The 24,535-nt window shown below is 37.0% G+C and overlaps 4 protein-coding genes and 1 pseudogene across 5 annotated transcripts; 3 read left to right on the forward strand and 2 right to left on the reverse strand.

Moving 5' to 3' along the window:
- Positions 1-8,944: 8,944 nt before the first annotated feature.
- On the reverse strand, positions 8,945-10,014 carry LOC147928973 (uncharacterized; annotated as a pseudogene).
- A 2,200-nt stretch (positions 10,015-12,214) lies between these two features.
- LOC104742983 (uncharacterized) lies at positions 12,215-14,508 on the reverse strand. The gene has a single exon (XM_010464090.3). The coding sequence runs from the start codon at positions 14,383-14,385 to the stop codon at positions 12,331-12,333; it is 2,055 nt and encodes a 684-aa protein (XP_010462392.1). The 5' UTR covers positions 14,386-14,508; the 3' UTR covers positions 12,215-12,330.
- A 3,725-nt stretch (positions 14,509-18,233) lies between these two features.
- On the forward strand, positions 18,234-19,931 carry LOC104742985 (KIN17-like protein). Its single transcript, XM_010464092.3, has one exon. It carries the CDS (start codon positions 18,474-18,476, stop codon positions 19,719-19,721), a length of 1,248 nt encoding a protein of 415 aa, XP_010462394.1. The 5' UTR covers positions 18,234-18,473; the 3' UTR covers positions 19,722-19,931.
- Positions 19,932-20,194: 263 nt separating this feature from the next.
- On the forward strand, positions 20,195-23,141 carry LOC104742984 (uncharacterized). Of its 2 annotated transcripts, XR_015579863.1 has the most exons (4): positions 20,368-20,957; positions 21,060-21,315; positions 21,461-21,605; positions 22,502-23,141. XR_015579863.1 is itself a non-coding variant. In XM_010464091.3 (3 exons), the coding sequence occupies exons 1-3, from the start codon at positions 20,906-20,908 to the stop codon at positions 21,516-21,518; spliced, it is 366 nt and encodes a 121-aa protein (XP_010462393.1). In that variant the 5' UTR covers positions 20,195-20,905; the 3' UTR covers positions 21,519-21,793. The 2 variants fall into 2 exon arrangements, 1 of the variants encoding a protein (XP_010462393.1); XM_010464091.3 differs by lacking the exon at positions 22,502-23,141 and having other exon boundaries at positions 20,195-20,957; positions 21,461-21,793.
- Positions 22,502-24,474, forward strand: LOC104742986 (protein MET1, chloroplastic). Its single transcript, XM_010464096.3, has 7 exons — positions 22,502-23,239; positions 23,328-23,434; positions 23,548-23,642; positions 23,741-23,817; positions 23,894-24,014; positions 24,083-24,142; positions 24,239-24,474. The coding sequence occupies exons 1-7, from the start codon at positions 22,824-22,826 to the stop codon at positions 24,377-24,379; spliced, it is 1,017 nt and encodes a 338-aa protein (XP_010462398.1). The 5' UTR covers positions 22,502-22,823; the 3' UTR covers positions 24,380-24,474.
- The last annotated feature ends 61 nt before the right edge of the window (positions 24,475-24,535 follow it).

The following is a 24,535-nucleotide window of genomic DNA, read 5'->3' on the forward strand; positions in this document are numbered from 1 at the left end:
ATTCAAAGGCTACAACCAAGGAGGTTTCAAAAACAACAATCTCTCTTATAGGAGCACCAATGTGGCCAACCCTCAAGACCAAGTCTATCCACCTCAACAACCTCAACAGCAACAAAACTACATCCCCAAGCAACAACACCAAGTGTTCCAGCCCCAATTGTGTCCTCCACCAGGGTTTCAGACTAACCAAGGCCAGGAACAAGACTTAAGAGCAATGATGCAACAGTTGTTGATTGGGCAAACACAAGGCAAGATTGAGACAACAAACAGGATTGCTGAGCTGAACAAGAGGATAGATGATATTTACAGTGAACTTCATGCCAAGTTTGACACACTAACATCCAGGATTGTGACTATGGAGAACCACCAAGCTTCTGCCTCAAAGAATGACCATCACAAGGGCACAGCCATTGTACAAACTACTGAATTTGCCAATGCTATCAATCTTCGCAGTGGAAGAGTCTTACCAACAAGGCTAGGAGCACATCCCAACACTGAGGACAGTGGAATTCAGGAAGGGGAGGGTTTCCAACAAGAAGAAACTCAGGATGAACACACCATTGAATTCGACGTACCACTCGACCACTCACTCGACCGAGTACGTGGTCGAGTACCCGATCGAGCTGATTCTCAGGAGAAAATCAATCCAGTTACCTCTAAAGAAAAAGAAGTCTGGTTCATTCCTCCTCCTTACAAGCCTCCACTACCTTTCCCAGGAAGATTTAAGAAACAGATGGTTGAAAAATACAAGGCATTGTTTAACAAACAAGTTAGAGAGATTGAGCTTAGGATGCCTCTAATAGATGCCTTTGTGATGATTCCTCCTTACCAAAAATTCTTGAAAGATGCTGTGATGGAAAGGATCAAGGAAGTTCAAGGGATGGTGATTCTCAGCCATGAGTGTAGTGCCATAATCCAAAAGCAAGTGAACCCTCAAAAGCTAAGATATCTTGGTTCCTTTACTCTACCTTGCTCTATAGGGCCCTTAACCTTCACTAGGTGCCTTTGTGATTTGGGAGCCTCAGTAAGCCTAATGCCTCTATCAGTTGCTAAGCACCTAGGGTTTACAAGGTATAAGCCATGCAACATCTCCCTAATCCTAGCTGATAGATCAATAAGATTACCACATGGTGTTTTGGAAGATCTACCAGTTAGAGTTGGAGCAGTGGAAGTCCCAACAGACTTTGTAGTCTTGGAAATGGATGAAGAACCAAAAGATCCTTTGATCTTGGGGAGACCTTTCCTAGCTACAGCAGGACCAATAATTGATGTGAGACAAGGGAAGATTGATCTCAACTTGGGAGAAGACCTCAAAATGACATTTGACATTGTAGAGGCTATGAAGAAACCAACAATTGGAGGACAAGTCTTTTGGGTTGAAGAGTTGGACAACTTATCAGGAGAATTGATGGAAGAGCTAGCAGAACAAGATCACCTTAGAACTGTTTTGACCAAAAGTGGAGAAGAAGGGTTTATCCATGAAGAAACTAAGGCCTATGAAGATATATTGGACTCCTGTGAAGAATCACACCATCCAGAGGTTTTTGAGGGGTTACCAGCATTAAGAGAGGAAGTTTGGGCAGTTCAAACAGCAGATACGGATAGCTCGACCACCCACTCGAGCACACACTCGGCCGAGCGCCAACACTACTCGACCGAGTGCACTGCCGAATCCCACACAGACGACTGGTCTGAACTGAACGCACCAAAAGTAGAGCTAAAACCTCTCCCTTCTGGGCTAAGGTACGTCTTTTTAGGTGAGAACTCTACTTATCCTGTGATAGTAAATGCTAACTTGAGTAGGAAAGAGCTTGATTTGCTAGTTGTTGAGCTAAGGAAGTTTAGAAAAGCTATTGGTTATACTTTGGATGACATTAAAGGAATTTCACCTAGTCTCTAATTGCATAGAATCCACCTTGAAAATGAATCCTACTCTAGTATTGAACCTCAAAGAAGGCTTAATCCCAACCTAAAGGAAGTAGTCAAAAAGGAGATTCTAAAATTGCTTGGAGCTGGTGTGATCTATCCTATTTCTGATAGTACTTGGGTCTCACCAGTCCACTGTGTCCCTAAAAAAGGAGGAATCATTGTAGTAAAGAATGATCATGATGAGTTAATTCCCACTAGAACCATAACAGGACATAGAATGTGCATTGACTATAGGAAGCTTAATTCTGCTACTAGGAAAGATCATTTTCCTCTTCCATTTATTGATCAAATGTTGGAAAGATTAGCCAATCATACTCATTACTGTTTCTTGGATGGATATTCTGGATTTTTCCAAATTCCTATTCATCCCAATGATCAAGAGAAGACAACATTCACATGTCCATATGGTACCTTTGCATATAGGAGGATGTCATTTGGATTATGTAATGCTCTAGCTACCTTTCAAAGGTGCATGATGTCAATCTTCTCTGATCTTATTGAGGATGTGGTTGAAGTTTTTATGGATGACTTCTCTGTCTATGGGGATTCCTTTTCTTCTTTTCTTACTAATCTATGTAGAGTTTTAAAGAGATGTGAGGAGACAAATCTAGTCTTAAATTGGGAAAAATGTCACTTCATGGTTGAAGAAGGGATAGTTCTTGGTCATAAGATTTCAGAGAAGGGTATTGAGGTTGACAAAGCAAAAATTGAAGTCATGGTTCAACTTCAACCACCAAAAACAGTTAAGGACATAAGAAGCTTTCTTGGTCATGCTGGATTTTATAGAAGGTTCATCAAGGATTTCTCAAAGATAGCTAGGCCATTGACAAGGTTGCTTTGCAAGGAGACTGAGTTCAACTTTGATGAAGACTGCTTGAAGGCTTTCAAGGAGATCAAGGCTGCTTTGATATCAGCCCCAATAGTCCAAGCTCCAAACTGGGATCTTCCATTTGAGATTATGTGTGATGCTTCAGATTTTGCAGTAGGAGCAGTTCTGGGACAGAAGAAAGATAAGAAGCTGCATGTTATTCACTATGCAAGCAGGACCTTGGATGAAACTCAAGGAAGATATTCAACAATAGAGAAAGAGCTTCTAGCAGTGGTCTTTGCCTTTGAAAAATTCAGAAGCTACTTAGTAGGGTCCAAAGTAATTGTGTACACCGATCATGCTGCTTTGAGGCACATCTACTCAAAGAAGGACACAAAACCAAGGTTGTTAAGATGGATTCTGCTTCTCCAAGAGTTTGACATGGAAATAGTTGATAAAAAAGGGATAGAGAATGGAGTAGCTGATCATTTGTCCAGAATGAGAATAGAGGAGGAGATTCCAATCGATGATTCAATGCCTGAGGAGAAGCTGATGCAGATAGGGACAACTCGGCCTCCAACTCGACCGCCTACTCGAGCATGCACTCGATCGAGTATGTTTGGGCACACGATCGAGCAGGATGAGATGGAGGAGTGGATGGCACTTGAAAGTGAAGATCTACCTTGGTATGCTGACATAGTCAATTACAAGGTGTGTGAAGAAGTCCCAGCAGATATGGACCCTTATAAGAAGAAAAAGCTCCTCAAGAACATCAATAGGTACTATTGGGATGAACCTTACTTATACAAAAAGGGATCAGATGGGTTGTTTAGAAGGTGCATAGCAGAAAATGAAGTTGAAGGAGTGCTAGGGCATTGTCATGGTTCTACTTATGGAGGCCATTTTGCAACTTTCAAGACTGTCCAGAAAGTCTTACAAGCTGGTCTATGGTGGCCTACACTATTCAAAGACACTCACAAGTTCATCACAAGGTGTGATGCTTGCCAAAGAATGGGAAATATCACAAGAAGGAATGAAATGCCCCAAAACCCAATTCTGGAAGTTGAGATATTTGATGTGTGGGGAATTGATTTCATGGGACCTTTTAATCCTCCTTCAAATGGGAATGTCTACATATTAGTGGCAGTGGATTATGTCTCCAAGTGGGTAGAGGCTATTGCCAGCCCTACTAATGATCACAAAGTGGTACTTAAACTTTTTAAGACCATAATCTTCCCAAGGTATGGGATTCCAAGAGCTGTGATTAGTGATGGAGGAACACACTTCATCAACAAGATCTTTGAAGGAATGCTAAGGAAGTATGGAGTCAAACACAAAATGTCTACAGCCTACCACCCCCAAACAAGTGGACAAGTTGAAGTGTCAAACAAACAAATCAAGGCCATTCTATCAAGAATAGTAGGAGCAACAAGAAAGGATTGGTCTAGTAAACTTGATGAAACACTTTGGGCCTATAGAACAGCTTTCAAGACACCTATAGGAAGAACCCCATTCCAACTGGTCTATGGCAAGTCTTGCCATCTCCCAGTTGAAGTTGAGTACAAAGCCCTATGGGCAATCAAACTTTTGAACTTGGATCTAGAAACAGCACAAGCTAAGAGAAGCCTTGAATTGCATGAGCTTGAGGAAATCAGATTGGAAGCTTATGAAAACTCCAAAATCTACAAGGAAAGAACTAAAGCCTTCCATGATAAGAAGATTCTCATCAAAGACTTACAGGCTGGAGACCAAGCTTTGCTTTACAATTCAAGACTCAAGTTATTCCCTGGGAAGTTGAAAAGTAGATGGGGAGGCCCTTTTAAGATAAAGGAGATCTTACCATATGGGGCTGTCACACTTCTCAACAAGGATGGTAGTGAGTTCATAGTCAATGGTCAGAGAGTTAAGAAGTATTTGGGAGAAAAGGAAACACCTGAGAAGTTCACAATGCTTCTCCAAGATGCTCCACAAGCCTAAAAAGGACACAAAAGTCAAGCTTAGTGACTTTAAACAAGCTCACTAGGGAGGAAGTCCCTAAGGTATCCATGTACATATTGTTTAAGGTTTTTGGTATTTTGATTTTGTTTTGGTATTTTCACGATCAGGGAAGCAAGAGAGACCAGATAGAAGAGGTAAAGAAGACTCGTGGTCCAGCTCGACCCCCCCACTCGAGCACGTACTCGACCGAGTCCCGGTCGATTCCCATCGTCGAGCTGCCCCAATCTCCACCTCCAAGCCATCAACAAGACCCCAACTACTCCTATGACAGCATGCAGATGGATGTGGACAACTACTTCCACAATCCCTAAGGTACCACTATCACCTTCACTTGTAGATATCATTGTATTTGACATTGTGTTTTGTTTTTTGTTTTTCATCTTGAATCCTCAATCAAATTTCTTTCACGCAGGGACTGTGTGATTTAAGTTTGGGGGAGGGTTTGAGATAGCATTTGACATTGTGTTTTGTGATTCTTATTTCAAATTTTTAGCATCATCATGTTAATACTTGCATAGCATCTAAGGCATAGAAAAACCCTAAAAATTTGAAATTTTTTACAAAAATCTTTATAAAAAAAGAGTGTTCATGTAGTTTGCACTGCACATAAGGATCTTGTTTAGCATGTTTCATGTAGGATTGTATAGTATTTGCATTAGGGATCTATGATGAGTATTCCCTTGTTAGCTTGTTTATTCACTAGACTAGGATCAATGCCCAAGTTAATAGTACTTTGATGCTAGTTGAGTGGTTAGAAGCATAAGATTGAACCAAGCCTTGAATTCCTACATTGCATTTGGTCTAAATTGAAGCATGTTGAGATTTGAAACCATTTCCTATTTATAAGAACCTAATATTGACTTTCAATTATCAATGTGTGCATTGTTTTAAACTCATGGATAGCATATACATATTTGGATCATCTTCTTCCTTTTTACCACTCTTGTTGATCCAAGTAGCTGATTTCCTCATTAAGAATCAGTTCCCCTACCCCTAAACCAAACCTTCTTTCAAGCCATGTTTATTCTTGTGTGTGTGAGGCCTATTTTTGGGATTGAGTTTGGTAGAAAGTGTTAGGTTTGAACTGACAAGAGTAAAGCCTTGTGTAGTTCTGGTTTGCATTTTTCAAACTAGATAGGACTAGGTGGTTCACTTGTTGGGTTTGGGACTTGGCTGTTATGAAAAGAAAAGAGGAAAAAGAGAAAGAAAAGGTTAGAGTCTTTAGGAGGGGAATGTGTTTAAGAAAATTTAAAGTCTAGTGAAAGAATGGGAAGAATAAGGTTGTTTAAAGATGGTTCTAGTTAAAGAAAAGAAAGAAAGAAAAGAGAAGTCTAGCAAAATGCTTATATGTCTTAAGAATAAGAAGAAAAGAGAACCATAGCAAATAAGTAAGAATCCCCCATTCCACTAGAAAGATCAAATAAGAAACCTCTCCTAAGATTTTAAAATCAAAAGAGAAAAGGGTGAAAGAGAAGAGAAGAAGTTAAAGGGTAGCACTAGGATGAATTGGATTTAGATTGATAGGATAAACACTTTGGGTGCCTTTGGGTAGACAAGGTTTTGTTCTTGTATGTGTCTAACTGTTCTTACCTTTAGCATTCTTCTAAAGCTAAATCCATTTTTTATGAGAGAACCTTGATATTGATAAACCCCACTCTAAAGAAAGACCATCATTGTCTCTAAACCTTTTACTGCCAAGCCAAATGAGTTTAAGCATTGCATAGAATTGATTCATGTTCTTGATTAATGAATGTTAAAGGAAATGGTTGATTTGAATGCATGTGGACATCTAAGGCTCAAATCAGTAAAGGTTGTGATATGCTTGTCTAAAGTCTTTAAGTATAGCTCATTCAATTTGCATCATAGTACTAGTAACTTGGACATTGATTCTAGATAGTCTATTTGCAAGCTTTAGGAGCTGAGATCCCACTTTTAAACCTCACCTACCTTCTTTTGTCTTGATTATTTGCTTGAGGGCAAGCAAAGACTAAGTTTGGGGGTGTTGATGTTCATATATTTTACCTTGTTTTCCCTTAGTTTATTTATAATTTTTATATTTTTTGTTATTTATTTAGGCCATTATTGCGTAGCTTTAGGACTAATCATGCATTAGAGTATAGTTGCATTGCATTTGCATCTTTTCATGCATAAACAGGTGATTTTGGAGTTTAAGGAGCATGTAAGCAATGCTGAGGAGAAGTGAAGCAATCCTGAGGAGAAAACAAGAGAGTTAAGGCTGTAGAATCAAGGTCCGGAGTCCAACTCGACCGCACCACTCGACCACCACTCGACCGTGTGCTGAGAAGGACTCGACCGAGTGGAGAATGCACGAGAGAAGCCAGCTCGACCAGCCACTCGACCGAGCACTGGTCGAGTTGACCGAGCCGTTGAGTGCTTTGACTTTTTGTATTTTTAGGGCTTCCACCTCATCTCCTATATAAAGCCCTTGTACCTGCAGCCACCAAAGAGTCCAGCTTTTTAGAGAGTCTAAAACCTAGTTTTTACCTTTTTTAGATTTTATTCCTTTTGCACTTTCTTTTATTTTAGATTTTGTACTTGTTTAAGAAAGAAAGACTAGATCCTTGTATTTTGTTTGTTTCATAACTTTCAAAATATTAAGATTTCAAGTTTTATTTCTTCATCAACATTGTAGATCTCTGTTTCATCTTTCTAATGATGCAAGTTTCAATATTTTCTGGATTTTTGACTTATTTCACCATGTGTTCTTGTGAGTAGTTTGTTTAGGACCTTGAGGATGGGTTAGGCTGGGTTGATCTTGTGGTTTATTTGATTTGGTCAAGCTTGATTGTTGTAGATCTCTTCTAGGCTAGATGATCTTCATGCTGATCCTATATCTGAGAAGGTAGGGTTTGATTTCAAGCATCTTAGCATCACACCAATGTTTAAGGAGCATAGATAAGGCTAGATCTAGAGGTTACCATTAGACTTGCTAAAAGATTAGAGGTCTTGTTTGGTTTGAGATGTATTGCTTAATGCGTGCTTGTGTAGATTCTTTACTTTGTGAGAACAAGTCTAGAAATGCATAGGTTTGATTGTTTCTTGCCATGAGAGTGGATTAAACATGTCTTAGAATAGTATGTCTAGAGATCAGCTCAAAGTTTGCTTGAGATTTGTTGACCAAGTTAGATAACCACAATGATTAGCTCAGCCCATGAATCCCTCCTCAAGGCCTTCTTTGTTTATTAATATCTTAGTCTAAATATCATTGCTTGCTTGTTGTTTGATTAGTTTTTGCATTGCTCTGTTTTTCTTGTGTTACTCTGTTTTCACGTTTAGGCTAGCTCGACCACGTACTCGACCTACACTCGGTCGAGTGCTGCTCGAGTTCATCCCTAGAACTTGTGTTTATGATTTGTGATTGTCTTGTTTCATTCCTGTTTCATTTCCATTGCATTCACTTAGTTTTCTGTTCATTACTTGTCTTGCATTAGTTCATTAGCATAGAGTCTATCTCTGTTCTAGTTTCATTATAGCTTTAATTTGTCTGTTCTGTTTGCATTTAGTATCCTGTTCTAGTTGTTTTTACTTTCTGCATTTCATATCTCATTTTAGGATTGTTAGTGACAAACAATCTTTACAATTGGCTTGACTTAGACTCATATGCACATCTTAATTGTTCACAATCACTCAGATAGGATTGACACCTCTTATACTGCAACTGCATAAGGGGAATTGAAACACCCTGACTTCTATTCATTCCATACATCATCATTCCATACATCATTCATTCACCACACCACAAAGAAAGTCAGTTTCAGGGGATTATTGACCCGCCGTCTGAACATCGGGAAACCGATGCAAGCTCCGCCTTCCCGTCAGTCCCCGTGGCAAAACACCCTTCTGACCGCCCGACTACCTCCGACTCCACTCTCAATCTCTTTCCCGAGTCTGACAATTCAATCACCTTCCTTATCGGGCCATACACTAACCCTCTCGTGGGCCGTGTAACTTTCGTAGCTTTAAATTCTGGCCCATTAATCATAATGGGCTTGCTTCCCCCTCATCGCCTAACATTTGTTCCCTCGTGGAACCTACCTTTCCCCTCCCCCACGTCATCTGCCAATACCAAACCCTTACCATTCTTCAAACCCACATCAACGATAGGAATATTCGAGGATATTGCATTTTCCTTATCCTCAGCCAATGATAGCACAACTTCCCTTAAATCTGTTGCCAACATCTCATTTTCTAGCCCCCCGAATCTATTAGATACCGCAATATCTCTAGATTCCTTCCGTGTTCCGCTTGCGACCCACCCGCCGTGGAATTAACCCTTCTCATCGGTGGTGACCCGGTCCGCCTTCCGGAACCCCTGGCCGGTGTAAACCCGTCCTCGGAAACGTTGCTCGCATTCATTTTGGCCGGAACACTTGATTCACTCCTACTAACCCTGCCATCAACAACATGCTTAGCCCGATTCTCAACCATCTTCTGAGGACATGCATGAACCATGTGCCCGTACAAACCACAAGCGGAACAAATCTCCGCTAGCCCTTCATAGGAGACAAATTACCGCTCCCCATTGACCAGTATAGTCCCTTTTAATGGTTTCCGCAGATTCACTTCAACACAGACCCTGGCAAACCGACCTCTTTCAAGATTTAGCGTAGTACCATCAACGCGAAGTGGTTTACCCAATCCTCCGGCTATCCCCATCAGAATCGCTTCATGGTAAAAATTAAAAGGTAGATTCGAGAACCTAATCCACACCGGAGTTGTCACAATCTCATCCCGTAAGGGATCAAGGTCTGGAGCCCAATCTCTTACCATAAGATTACTACCAAAAGCTCTCCACGGACCCTCTGTCAACGCCGCCATATATTCCTCCTCCAACTCAAAATGTATCATGAAAAACTGACGGGGAAGTTCCATCACATACATCGCCCCACTTGGTCTCCATAACTCCTTGAGCTTGCGAGTCAACACCGGAAGAGCAACATTCCGTCCCAGTACTTTCACGATCATACACCTTTTCCACAACCCATTCATCGCATCCAAGACTTCCTCCGCAATTGACACCATGGGCTCTCCATCCTCACCATCAGGAAAGTCCAATCGTACTCTCTCTGAAACAAACGAGTATTCCAGCACACTCTCCGGTTTCAACATCTCCCTGCGTTACTGCCTTTCACATTTTGTACCCACCGGCCAGGACCATCAGGAGGATCACCCGGTGGTTGCCCTCTGTCCCCCACATCGACCATCGTCACATCCGGTTCATCCTGAGTTAAAACCCTAGAATCGCCCATCCGGTTCATTATCGCCCTGAGTTTCCACCAAACAGTTAGGATCTCTATTTTGCTTATGTTTCCCACATTTTACCAACTGTATATATAGACTAATTTGCAATGAAACTGTAAGTTTTAATTAAATTTTCAACTACGCATTTCAAATTTGTGACTATTTTTGCCACTAAAGCTAGAGACTAAAAAAACAGAGTTTCTAAGACGTCACAATTTGCGACCAAAATGATATAGTCGTCTCGTCTATTGGTATCAAAACTATCGCGAATATGGAACATGGCTTTTATGATTTCAGTATTTGTTATCCTATTATATTAATTGGGAAGTACAAATATGAAACTAACCTTAAAATGTGTAAAAAATTACATTTAATTGCCATTAGAAAAAATTAATTAAGCTTAATTAACTAATTTAAATAAATATAATTAAGTAAAAATAAAAAAACACTCACAAATCAAATATTTAAAAAAATTTAAAAAAATCTAAAAAATCTTAAAAAAAATATTTTCTCTCTCTAATAAATTATGGACGAAATTATTAATTATTTTTTTAAAAATATATAAACCAATCACAATTTTTAAAAACTAAGATTTTATATCCAAATATACAATACAATTATTTTTAATAACTAAATTCGAAGATTTTGTTAAGATTTCAAATTATGATTCTTCTATCATCTTTATTTTATTTTATTTACAAATTGTTTGGAATTTTCATATATTACTTATAATAAATAAAATGCATATTTATTTTTTTCTGTATATGTTGTGATTTGAATTTTTTAAAACGAATATATATTATTCAATGTATGAAAATTTGTGTTTTAATTTCCACATTGGCGGGTTGGTAAAACTAAATTTATATAGATGATAAATTAATAATTTTTATTTGCTCACAATTATAATATTAAAATTACTATTTTATATTTCACAAAATAATTATGCAAATACAACAAACAAACAATATAAAACTGTAATAATACGTCAAAATAAAATACTATAATATTCTAAAATAATTAGTATTCAAATAGACTAATAGATTTACATAACAATTAAAAATATATATTATCTCAAATAAAATAACTTTTTAAAAAAAAAAACAATAATTTTTCTTATTATATTATAAATGTTTTTAAAAATGTTGATTTGTGCTTTAAGCACGGGATATCTCCTAGTTTACGGTTTATTTGCGAAATAGTTATGCAAAATAGTTATATATGGTTGACCAATTAATCATCCACCCTGTTATGTAACCGTAACCTTTGTTGAACAAAAGAAAAAACATTCGACAGAAAAAAAATTGTCATCTACAAACAAAAAGATGAGATATTGGGGACTAGTTGTAGACATCCTGATTCCAGTGATAAACTTATCAGCCTCCGTTTTCTTAATATTCACAATTAGCACCACTGTACACAAAATGGATAAAAAAGGATACAATGGATCACCTTGCCTGAGACCCCTCTTCGGTATGATTATCCTCTGGATTGAGCATTTAGTAACACCTTATAATTAATACACACCACATTATGCAGAAAATTCACGTCTCACAAAAATCCATCTTCCTAAACAAGTGTTCAATAAATGGACATTTAACCCGATCATATTCTTTACTCATATCTATTTTAATAACTATGACCCTTTACATGACGGATTCGTCCGAAGGTTGTCAAAAATTTTCTGTGCTATCAAAATATTCTCTGAAATTAGTCTCCCTTCCACAAACGCCGATTGTATTTATGAGATGAGCTTTGGCAAGAACATTTGTAACAGCTGACATAGCACCTTTGAAATAACCTTATACCCAATATTACAGAGACTGATAGGTCGTAATTCGGTCATGCAAGTCGGCCTACCAGTCTTTGGGATTAAAAAACTGTTAATCATATTTAACCATTTATTAAAAAAAAAAAAAAAACCCTTCCTCTAAGAAAGAATTTACCAACAAGACTAAATCACCTTTAATTGTACCCCACATCTTTTGGTAAAACAAAGCCGTCATACCATCATGATCCGGAGTCTTTTCCGCATGCATCATAAACAAAAGCTACATTAATTTCCTTCTATGTGGCTGGTTTGGACAAAAAACTGTTAGTATCAGCAAAGATAGAAGGTTAAACTTTTTCAGTGAGTCCTCAGTTATGAAAACTTATGCAATCTTATTTTAATTCTGGAATAGTTTTATTTTATTGTATTAGTAAACAAAAACTTGAACATAACCGAGAAACCAAAAGACTTTGATTAAATTCTAAAACATATGAAAATACACGAAATTGAAATTCTTTTTCAGTGCCTCATTTCATACTCAGACTTTGTATCATCCATCATCATTTTAATAGAATTCTAGCATAAGCCGATCTCCCAAACATTTAAGAGTACAATAACTTTGGTGTCTACCTATCCTCTTGTATAGTAAAGTCTGCATACAATGACGTTTACATTTAGTGCAAAACAGCCGAGAGTTACCATCATTGCGAGCAATTTCAACTTCACGACGACGATGACCTATTTTGAAGATGTATGGAAGCTTCATGTACATATCTTTCCCCATTAAACAGTCGACATGGAGAGTGATCCTACAACAGTCACATGTAAAAAACCATGTTTTTGGATCTAATTCTGATTCACATATCTCACACCAGTATTGGCCACTTGTTTTATCTTCTTCACCGCAGCAGAGAGTGAGTGGATGTCTATCGTGTTTGTAGTGTGCCTCACACGGCAAAGAGGCACATTTTATACCCAAAAAAGAGTTGCATTTAATACATTCTAGGAAAAAGGATGAACACTTATCAGAACCACACCCCATGCAATTACCTTTGGTCAAGTTGAAGAATAGATCATGTGGATGACAGCCATGACTTAAAGGATCTGGAAGGGAGGCGCACCTGACATCTAGTCGAAAACCACAAATTTTTTCACTGCATCTGTACATGAACCCACAACCTAGTCGGTGGCAACCATCACATTCAAATATGCCTTTGGCAGAAATATTATCCACGATCTTGGAGAACTCATGAGTAGGGAAGGGGCGGAGGGTAAGATTGTGTTTATGTAGTGGATGGTATACTTTGAGAGGAAGAGATGCACATGATTCGTCGAGAACAAAATCACACTCCATACAACCATAAAATCTCTGAGAGATTATAATTGGGATAGTACATGCCTCGCAAAGCTTATCTTTCTCGCAAATGGTATTCATTTCATGGAGCTTCAGATGATGCTCATGACTGAAATGTTTAATCGTCTCTTCATCAATCCTCACAAATGGCTCGACATCTTCATCGGGTTCTTCAGGCACTCCTTCAAGATCTTGTCCATCCCACACATCTTCCCTCGTTGCACATTTCGAGTGGACAGCATAGTTGCATCCCTTGTTACAAGAGTATTGCCCGTAGTTGATGTTGACGGTTTGGCGACAAACTCCGCAAGCGAAATCACCAGGTTGAAGGGAGGAAGTGAGGGAGAGACGGTGTCGGTGTCGGGTAATCTGAATGACACGAGGTAAATAGATACATGATCTGTGGACCATGTGGCTGCAAGGGAGACAAGCGTAGATGTGATCTTTGGTGTTGCTTAAAGACAAGCCACAAACATCACATGGCGAAGGGAGTCGTATAGGGAACAGGGTGAAAGTGTGCTCGTGACTTTTCAAGTGTGAGATAGCTGGAGGTGGTGGTCTCAACGAGCAACTCATGTTAAGATTGAACTTGCAGATAGAACAATGATAATGTACCTCTTTTAAAGGATCTTGACAACATTTGCATTTGCGGTCATCATTTCCGCCAGATAAAGAGACATAGGCAGCATTATAGTGATAATCATAATTATGACAATAATATCCAGCAACACGAGTATAACGATCAGGTCCAAAATCATAATCATCATCGTCATCACCATCATTGCCACCATCAATATAATCATTACCATCACTGTCACCATCGCCATCACCATTATTATCATTAGCAATAATAACATCATCCTCATTCAAATTGTTGTCGTCATCATCATGGCCACCGTCTTCAGAGTCAACATCAAATTCGTGTATCGATCCTTCTGAAGCCCTTGAGGAGCCGTCCCAGAAATTGGGGGGTACTTTAGAAACATCAAAATCAGGTGGTAAGGAGACGAGGGTGAGAGGGTGAGAGGGGTGAAAAGGGTGTCTTATCTCCGGCGGATAGAGGTGACAGCCTCTGTGAAACTCTAAATTGCAAGTAGCACAATAGTAATAGTACTTTCTACCCTCTATATGCTTGCCTTTGCACGTATAGCAGTTAGAAAGTGGACCATTAAATCGCCGTTGCCGTCGACAAAGCTTGTGCGGGTGAGCCGGATCCGACAGACGACATTGGGGTTTAGCTCTAGAATAATAACGAGGTGGTTCCATATGGGTTTCTTTGGAATGAAAAAAGAAGCAAATGAAAGATTATGTAAATAAAGGTTTCAGTTCATAAATTTTTCTGCCTCTATATTTGTCATTATATAAGATCTTTCCCAGACTAGTTTCGCTATTAAGTCTGACTTACTCAAGTCTTTTTTTTTTTCCCCCTCTCTTAATCCAGCTGTAGTTAGAACAAAACTAGTTCCAGCTATACTCGATGATGACGATGATGAGGATGATGACGATTTATGTAATCGTACTTTGGAAAACGTTCTTGCCAGCTCGTAGTAATACTATTATTAACATGACTTTTAATAATTTCAAAATCTGAAGCATACTAAAATATTAGCGACAGTTGGAAAATTTCTTACTATTCTTTTAATATAATGACGGCATGTGGTTTCTTTCAATAAGCATTTATTTGAGTCAACTAAAGTATACTAGTATTCAATAAGACCAGATCTCCCTTCAAGTATTTTTTTTTTTTTTTAACAAACATCTCTTTCAAGTCTATTTTGTGCTTTAATCGGGACCACGTTTAAACGAGGCGATTAGAAAATTTTGTGCGGTTAAAAAGAGAGCAGTTAAAAATAGCAAATAGAAAAGATGGTATGGTAGAAGAGAATGGTTGAGTATTTTGCTTGATTGGTAGCATTATAGCGGTTGAATAGTATATATTATATTAAATTATAAAAAATAAATTAATTTAGTTCAATAATAAAATGTGGAAGAACATATAAATATATAACATGAAAACTTAATAACCAATAAATTATCACTTCCAACCACTTACTCCTTCCATCGACTCCAACCGCTCATCCCAAACACCATCTCCAACCAACATGATGTTTGGTAGCCATTTGAACATTTCGTTTTCACGATTGAGTGCTACCAATCAAAGCCTGTATTTTCTCTAATACAAAGGGACGACGAACTACTTAATCATCTTTTTTTTTTTCAGTTAAACAAAGACAAGGAGGATTTTTCTTCTTTCTCCTTATCTCTAGTTTCACGAAATGCAAATGTAAGTGCGGATTCTTTAGCACGCCAAACGTATACATCTCCGCATAATGTTTTGTATGTAAACCGTTTTCCTTCTAATTGGTTCACATGAACTGATCTTTTTGTTGTAAAAAAAAAAAAGTTAAACCAAGACAATTTCATTAGCTTTTACTTTTTAGTAATATCTCACATCAGAAAGTGACTAGTATACAGTAAAAGATATGAACTAGTTCATTTACTCATTGTCATTTAATTTGGAATCGGAAATTCACAATCTAATATTAGAACTCGATCATTCGATGTCCAATCCAATATAAAATCAGTTCAACTTAAATTTGGTACGTCCATCTTTTTCCGAAAATAACTTAATTGATAGATAAGAACACCATTATACTAAAAATACATATTGGAAATAATAATATTTCTCACTGCAAAATGAGAAAAGTTTTGACTAATATATAAGAAACTAGATTTTAACCCGCAGTACACCGCGGGACAATTTTTTTAAAAATAATAACATTTTAATTTTTTTTGTTTTTTTATATTTAGTTTGTTTTGCTTACTTAAATAATAATTTTGTTTGGATTGTCAATTATTAGAACAATAATAGGAGAAATAAATACATAAATATGTAATTTATAAGCTATTGTCGGATTAAGTCACAATTTTATCAATGATTTAATTGTTTTACAAAATTTTAGTTAAATTACCCTGATTTAATATGTCTAATATTCTTATATTAGTGATATTGACCAAATAATTAAAGAAAGATTTAACCCGTGATTCAAAACCGAATTAATAATATTTTATATTTATATTAATGTTAATTCAAACCGTCATGTTAATAATATGTCCTGCTATATAACAACAAACCGTCATATTAGTGGTTTAACCCGTGTTTCAAAACCGTCATAGTGGTTTTGGTTGTATGTTGTGTTTCGTTTGTGAAGTTGATATTTATACATGGAAAATGCTTGATGAGCAAGGAGTTTACGATCCGTAGCAATAATAGAGAAATTTTAGTGTTTTCCTATTTGAGTTGATAACATTATCGCAGAATAATATTCAGTTTCTTAACACGGTATATATTATATTAAATATTTTTCTTGATGCTAAAATTAAATATACCTGGTTATTGAGTTTCTAAAGTTGGGTTCTCGTTTTTATGAACTTTATTAACGTTATAATAATTATTGCGATTGTAATCATTTGTTACTCAAACTCGGTTGTGTCATTTAAATTTAAGAGATCATACAATCTCTAAAGATCTATTAAAATAGGTTTAGAGATTTTTATGGGATTAAAAATTTAATGCGTAGAGTTGTTTTTGGAAAAATCAAAATGTATAGATGTTGTCAAACTATTTATGGCAATAAATGTATCAAATTAGGTCGATTTAAATAGTTCCATTAAATGAGTTTCCAGAAATTGTTATTTTTGGAAAATAGTTAGGGGTTAATGTTGTAAATAAAACAAATTAAATAACCAAAACTTCAAGGGTATAACACAAAATGTACTTCAAAAATAATAATATAGATATATATGGTATGGACATACAGTATTGATATGTTTATTGACATATGATATCCCCTTTATAATAAAACGGAAGTACACAACGTTGTTTTGTACACTATATAATTTTAATAAGTTGGTTAAAAATAAGTTATACATTAACTGATAGATTAATTGGTTAGAAATGGTTTATACCGAAAATCTTAAAGAGAATATTCTAAAGAATCATATCATCTAACTTACCATATTAATTTTCTTTATTAAATTATTCATCAAATAAAATCTTTTGATATCTAACTTAACATATTAATTTGTTAATTATCATTATACTTCACCTCTCACTTTTATATATGAGTCTATTTTGTGAAACAAATAAATTATCATATTATTTATTATAATTAAAAAATAGTTTTATTTCTGGATATACCATAAGTTGAATTTTAAAAACAAATATAAATTGTTCAATCTATAAAATATTCAAGCTCTAGTAATATTATTTTTGAGAAATAATATCTATTAAATTAAAAAATTTACTGAGTAACGGGTCAAAATTTGAATATTTAAATTTAAATTTACAAATATGTCTTATAATGACATTCAAGTCATGATGTAGAATATACATTGTTGAAATAACTTCACATATATAATATAATACAACATATTAAAATTTTATTTTAAAATAGAAAATATACAAAATTTTGTATAAAATAAAATTTAATCATTGTTATAGCACGGATACTTATCTAGAATCATTAACAATATAAAACTTACAAAATAAATGTCTTTTTTCAAGCCATCATAGCATATAATTTTATTGCATAATGTTTTATCTAAAAAAAAAATTAAAAACAATCACATAAATTATATTTTATATAAAAATTACAATATAAATAAAATAAATCTCTAGCACGGATCTTAATCTAGTTGTATAGTATTTGTGTTGTTTGAAATTTACTTTTATAGGCATTAATTTTTTTAAACTAATACGTGGTTTTTGGTGAATTGTATACTGTAAACTACGCCACTAGACGGCGAATTAAAATGCTGTGGACCTTAAAAAATTCAAATGAAAAACACAAACCCATAAATTTACCGTTGAAAACAATCGAGTATTTTATACATACCCATAGGTGCCAATTGCATTTAAACCAGCTTGCTAACTACTGTAATGGGGACTATTCTTAAAAATAATGAGAGTAATCTTCGTGTATTAATATCTTGCGATCTTGTTCATTGACATTCTAATATCTGATCGTATAGCTTCATAAATTGTGCATTAAAATATCTTACAAATCAAGTGTTATATGGGCTTTAATTTATGGGCCTTAATTAAAGGGCCTTATTTAGGATTTTATTTGATATGAGTTTCGCTTCTCGCCGACTCCTTCAACTTGAATCATCAAGAAAAGAAAAAAAAACTCATCTCAGAGACTCGATTTTTCTCGCGAACCTTCTTCAATCAATCCTTTCCGATTGAAGTCAGATCAGATCTCTGCTCTCCTGATCTGAATTGATCAGTTGCGTTACCTAAAACCCTAGATTTCAATTCCCCAAAAGACCGTAATTTTTTGTCCGAATCGATGGGTAAGAACGATTTCCTAACCCCGAAGGCGATTGCGAATCGAATCAAAGCCAAAGGTCTTCAAAAGCTTCGATGGTATTGTCAGATGTGTCAGAAGCAATGCCGAGACGAGAACGGATTCAAGTGTCATTGTATGAGCGAATCTCACCAGAGGCAGATGCAAGTCTTTGGCCAGAATCCGACTCGCGTCGTCGATGGTTACTCCGAGGAATTCGAGCAGACGTTTCTCGATCTGATGCGGCGGAGCCACCGTTTCTCTCGTATCGCAGCCACTGTTGTCTACAATGAGTATATCAACGATAGGCACCACGTTCATATGAATTCGACTGAGTGGGCGACGTTGACTGAGTTCATCAAGTATCTTGGCAAGACGGGTAAGTGTAAGGTTGAAGAGACTCCTAAAGGTTGGTTTATTACTTACATCGATAGAGACTCAGAGACTATGTTTAAGGAGAGGTTGAAGAACAAGAGAGTTAAGAGTGATTTAGCTGAGGAGGAGAAACAAGAGAGGGAGATTCAGAGGCAGATTGAGAGAGCTGCTGAGAAATTGAATGCTGCTGGTGGTAGTGAAGGTGAGAGCAGTGGTAAAGAAGTTGTTGAGGATAATGATGTTGATGATGAGAAGAAGAAGAAGAAAGATGAAGAATTGAAGCTAAAGAGTGGAGTTAAGGTTGGGTTTGCTCTTGGTGGAGTGGTTAAACAGGTTGCTACGGGTAAAGAGAGAGTGGAGAGCTCCAAAATCGTGTTTGAGGATGAAGAGAATGACAAGGTTGGGAGAGGGGATAAGAGGAAGAGAAGTGGGGACTCGGGAAGGAGCGAGAAGGAGAAGAGATCAGCTTTGGATGATTTGATGAAGGAGGAAGAGTATAAGAAGGAGAGGATGAATCGTAAAGATTACTGGTTGTTCGAAGGGATTATTGTGAAGGTGATGAGTAAAGCTTTGGCTAAGAAAGGGTACTATAAGCAAAAAGGTGTTGTGAAGAAAGTGATTGATAAGTATGTTGGTGAGATCGAAATGCTTGATTCTAAGCATGTGCTGAGAGTTGATCAGGAGGAGCTAGAGACGGTGATTCCGCAGATAGGAGGGACAGTGAAGATAGTGAATGGTGCATACCGTGGTTCCAATGCAAGGTTGTTGGGTTTGGATACTGAGAAGTTCTGTGCTAAAGTGCAGATCGAGAAAGGTGTTTACGATGGAAGAGTCATCAAGTCCATCGACTACGAGGACATATGCAAACTTGCTTAGTTATTATATCTTTAGACCATGTTGTGTTTAGCGCGATGCCTTGTATTTCTGGTTGAACCTTTTTTTTTTTAATCTGCAAGTGAAGCATTATGATCCATGATGGATAGCCTCATGACAGATGATTCCTTTTCAGACATGTTATGTTATTGACTGGATTATCTGGATTGGTCATTGGTCTACTACTTCAATATAGATGGTATCTTTGAAAAATCTTGTGATGTTTTGCTCAAAGCTAAAGGCATGAAGTTGACACATATATCTTTGAAGTATTGTATGTTCTTCCATGTTTCCATTCTCTTCTTCTTCTTCTCTGTTCTCTTCGTCCATGTCAAATGCATCATCATCCTTATCAAGTTATTATATACTCTTATATGTTGCATCCATCTTCAATATGATAAGAAGTGAATGTGAAAAACGTTTTAGTCAAATAAGTTCATAAATCTTGTATGGAGACTGCAAACAACAAAAATATTGAAACTTGAAAGTGGTAACTGGGGAAAGATTAACTGGGCAGGAGGAGGGTAATTTATCCACAAGTCTTTAAAAAAAAAAAGCAAACCTTTAGAAAGCACTGAAAAAGCAAACCTTTTCTTTTTCCTGGTTGGTCTACTGTAATATAATAATAAAGTTTGGGTTTATAGTTCTTGACTTTTTTGTCAAAATCCTGAATTCCCAAATATATTAAAGAGAGAAAAAGGGGAGAGAATATTAACGACACTAGTACGAGAGAGTCTACAAGTCCACGACTCTGATCAATTTGTTCTTCATCTATTTCCTTATTCTCAGGGAAATCGAGGGTTTTTAAATTCATAGTCTCTCTCTCTCTTTAGGTTCGTTGTCCCTCTCAAATCAGAAAAGTATCAACCTTTTTTAAATTCATTCCCCTTGGATCGTACTTTTTTTCATCGCTGATTTGTTCTCAAAAGGGAATCTCTACTTTTTCATTACCATTGCCTTTGGTCTTTCTCCGTTTCCTCAATCTATGCTTCTATTGATTCTCTTTAAGAGGATTTTGTATTACTTTTATTCTGAGGAAACCCTTTTCTCTGGAGTTTGTCTTTCTTATAATCCAGAAAGAAACCAAACTAGTTCTCTGCGCTCAAAGTTTGTAGCTTTTATCCCATCTGGGCACACACCAAATGGGATAAATCGAGACAAAGAGGTGTAAAGCAATTCTCCATTTGATGATCAACTGTTTCAAAGACTCAATACATGTTTTGATGACTGTTTTGCTATGTAAGATTTTAAGTGCTCTTTTTTATCTGTTTATGTATCCCCCCACATTATCTCACTTATACGTGGCAAGTTCGCTGAAGTTGAAAACTCTGTTGGTTTCAGCCACTAATGACGATGATGATGATCATGAAGAGGCTGATAATCATGTGGATGGTCATAGGAATCATGAGGTTAGAGAAGAAGTAGATGCAAAGGAATACGAAGGTCAAATTGGTGGTGTCACCACTCTCTCTCTGAAAAGTAGTCTTAGAAAGGCGGATTCAAATTCAACAGAAGCTGGGAAGAAGGTGAAGAAGAAGGTACAATGGTTGGATGTCACAGGGAAGGAACTCGCTGAGATTCGAGAATTCGAACCTAGGTTAGTCTTCTTTTCTTGAGAATTCAGATTCTCAAATTTAGAGACAATGCTTAGTTTGGTCGTAATGACTCTTTTTATGTACATGTTATTATGGAGAATTTGATTGATTTTGGAATGATGGTGTGATTCTTTCATTTTCTTGCAGTGAAGAAGATGATATTGATTCTGATCGGGGAAAAACCTGTGTTTGTGTAATCCTGTGATCCCTCCACTTTAGTTTAACTGGGAGATCTAAGGCAAAAAAAAGACAAAGTTGGTGGCTTCAGCATTAAAATTTCATATACATGGAGGTACATATAGAATCTGCATTTGTGTTCTGAAGCCAATCTTAAGTTTGTGCGGTTGAAGCCATATGATGATTCCTGATTTAACACGGACGGAAGCATTCTTTTTCTTCTTCTTCTGTAGAAGTGTTTAAAGTATAGGTCTTTAACTTCATTTGTTTCTTCAATCATTTAATGAAGTTCTTTCTCATTCATATTGTGGAGCAAGTAAATTTAACAATCGCTATGTGCATCCATATCTCGTTCTGTGGTTTAGTTCAAATGAATCTGACATCACTATGTTGGATCAATGTCTAAGTTACAACTTGCTTCAATCTGAGAGAAAACTGCGGCTTGTTGTCTTACACACAGCCCTTATTTGTACGTTCATTATAAGAATTTGTGCATAGATGTCGCTGGTGGTGTGTTAGCATTTTTTTATATCCAAGTCTCCTACTCATAACTTTGCAAGCTTGGATCAAATGTTACCATGGTTGGATGATAAACAACAAGTTTGATAGGTCTAGTTCCAGTATTGCAGAGTATATCTCAAGGCTTAGACTTTGGAGCTTCTGTTTCGGGTTTCTTCTAGCCTACCAAAAGCTCATTAAATTCCATACAGAATGTGAATATATTTGTGGTCCACAAGTAGGTTCTTGAAGGGAGTTTGTAACACCCGATAAATGTAACTCATATGTTGCAAAACTCGCCGCTCAATCTGTTAGACAAAAAACTCATAGGTGAGACATTCTTGATTTGGAGGATCTCTCAGTATCTTTCCTGAGTTATTGTTTGCAGCCAAGAAAAGAATCATGAGACTAGAGTCTCCTCTGTTTCTCCGGAAAGATTGTTTCTTTAGATAGTCAATGACACTTTCTCTGAACATTACCCCCTTGTGTCCATGTTGTCTTGTCTTGTTGCAGAATTGGTCATTGTTTAGAGTCAAAACTCAACTGTTTGTAATAAACGAATCCAAGTGAAGGGAGATGCGAATTTATGGAGAAGAAAAAGGATCAAACCAATCGTACCATTACAAGATGACACGTGGCGAAACACCAAGACTGAAGCATAGCCACTAAAATCATGCAAACTTTGTAATCCGAAACTTTGAAGTTTTTGAGAAGAAGAAACAGCCTCCGTCACATAATCGGGTCTTCCAACTGGCAAAATCCAAGTAAATCATCCTCTGTCTCTCTGGCTCTGGATTGTGTCTGAGCTCGAACCGATAGACTAAAGAATCTCACCATGTCTTTAGCTCCGAGCAGTTATCCATCTCTGTATTCTTCACCTTCACTGCCAAGAACCCAGCAAACCAAGCAAAACCCTAGTTTGATCACTCAATCCAGTTTCATTTCCGCCAAAAGCCTCTTCCTTTCAAGCAATTCGACTTCCTTATGCAATACCCATGTGGCCAAACGCCGGAATTTGGCTTTGAAGGCGTCGGAGACAGAGTCTACGGCGAAAACTGAAGCAGGAGATGGAGGAGAAGGAGAAGGAGAAGAAGAGAAGTATGAAACATATGAAATTGAAGTGGAGCAGCCTTATGGTTTGAAATTCAGGAAAGGAAGAGATGGTGGGACTTACATTGACGCTATCTTACCCGGTGGATCAGCTGACAAAACCGGAAAATTCACAGTTGGTGATAGGGTCATTGCCACAAGGTTTGTTCTTTCTCTATTCTTGTTCCAATGGGATTAGCTTTGAAAGGCTGAATTTTTTTGACTAGAGCTTTGAAAATTGAGAGTGCAGTGCAGTGTTTGGGACAGAGATTTGGCCTGCAGCTGAGTATGGTAGGACAATGTACACAATCCGTCAGAGAATTGGTCCGTTGCTTATGCAAATGGAGAAAAGAAATGGTTTGTTGAAATTCCTCTGTTTTGTGTTGTTGCCTATTCTCTCTGCAAGACTAAATTTGGGTTTGGTTATGTTCAATCACACTTTGTGTTGTGTCCATGTTCTTCTCTTGCAGGTAAAGTGGATGATTCTGGTGAGTTAACAGAGAAGGAAATCATAAGAGCTGAGAGGAACGCCGGATACATTAGCAGTAGATTGAGGGAAATTCAGGTGAGCTCATCTTGTTTAAAAGTATTGTTTATGCGACACCAAAAGTGATACATTTGGCTTGTGTGAGTGAGCTTTGGATTTGGGATTTAAAACTGTAGATGCAAAACTATTTGCGGAAGAAAGAACTGAAAGCTCAACGGGAGAAGGATCTTCGTGAAGGGCTTCAATTTTCCAAGTAAATCCTCAGTGAGTCACCAAAGGTTTTTATAGAAACCGGAGAGTGAGCATTGACATGTGTGTGATTGATGTAGGAATGGTAAATATGAGGAAGCATTGGAGAGGTTTGAGTCAGTGTTAGGTTCTAAACCAACACCAGAAGAATCATCAGTTGCAAGTTACAATGTTGCTTGTTGCTACTCAAAGCTTAATCAGGTAGAAAAGCTTATAAACTTTCAGATATTGCAGTTTGACTTGCAGAGCTAATAGAGTTATTTTGATAGGTTCAAGCTGGCCTCTCGGCTCTGGAAGAAGCGTTGAAGTCAGGATATGAAGATTTTAAGGTAAAGTCCTAGAAGTTGTGAATTGTGATGTTTCAGTTGAAAGAGTGAGACAGATGGTGTTGTTTGTTGAAGCTGTGAAATTTGTTTTGTTTGCAGAGAATCAGAACAGATCCAGATCTAGAAAATGTGAGGAAGTCGAAGGATTTCGATCCACTCCTGAAGCAATTCGATGAATCTTTCATCAACGAGAGTGCCATAAACGCGATCAAGTCCTTGTTTGGCTTTAACAAGAAATAGTTCTCCTAAAGTTTGTCTTTTGATGTGATCTGTTCATAGATTCGCTACTCTTCTTGGCTATACAGAGATTGATTCAAAAATTTATTTGATCTAAAGGTGTTATTTTTTTTTACTTGTAAGATTTTTTAACCGTTTCAGCCAATTTATACATCTTCA

Source organism: Camelina sativa, chromosome 14, assembly GCF_030686135.1.
Source record: "Camelina sativa cultivar CO46 ecotype springtype chromosome 14, ASM3068613v1".
NCBI classification, from domain to species: domain Eukaryota; kingdom Viridiplantae; phylum Streptophyta; class Magnoliopsida; order Brassicales; family Brassicaceae; genus Camelina; species Camelina sativa.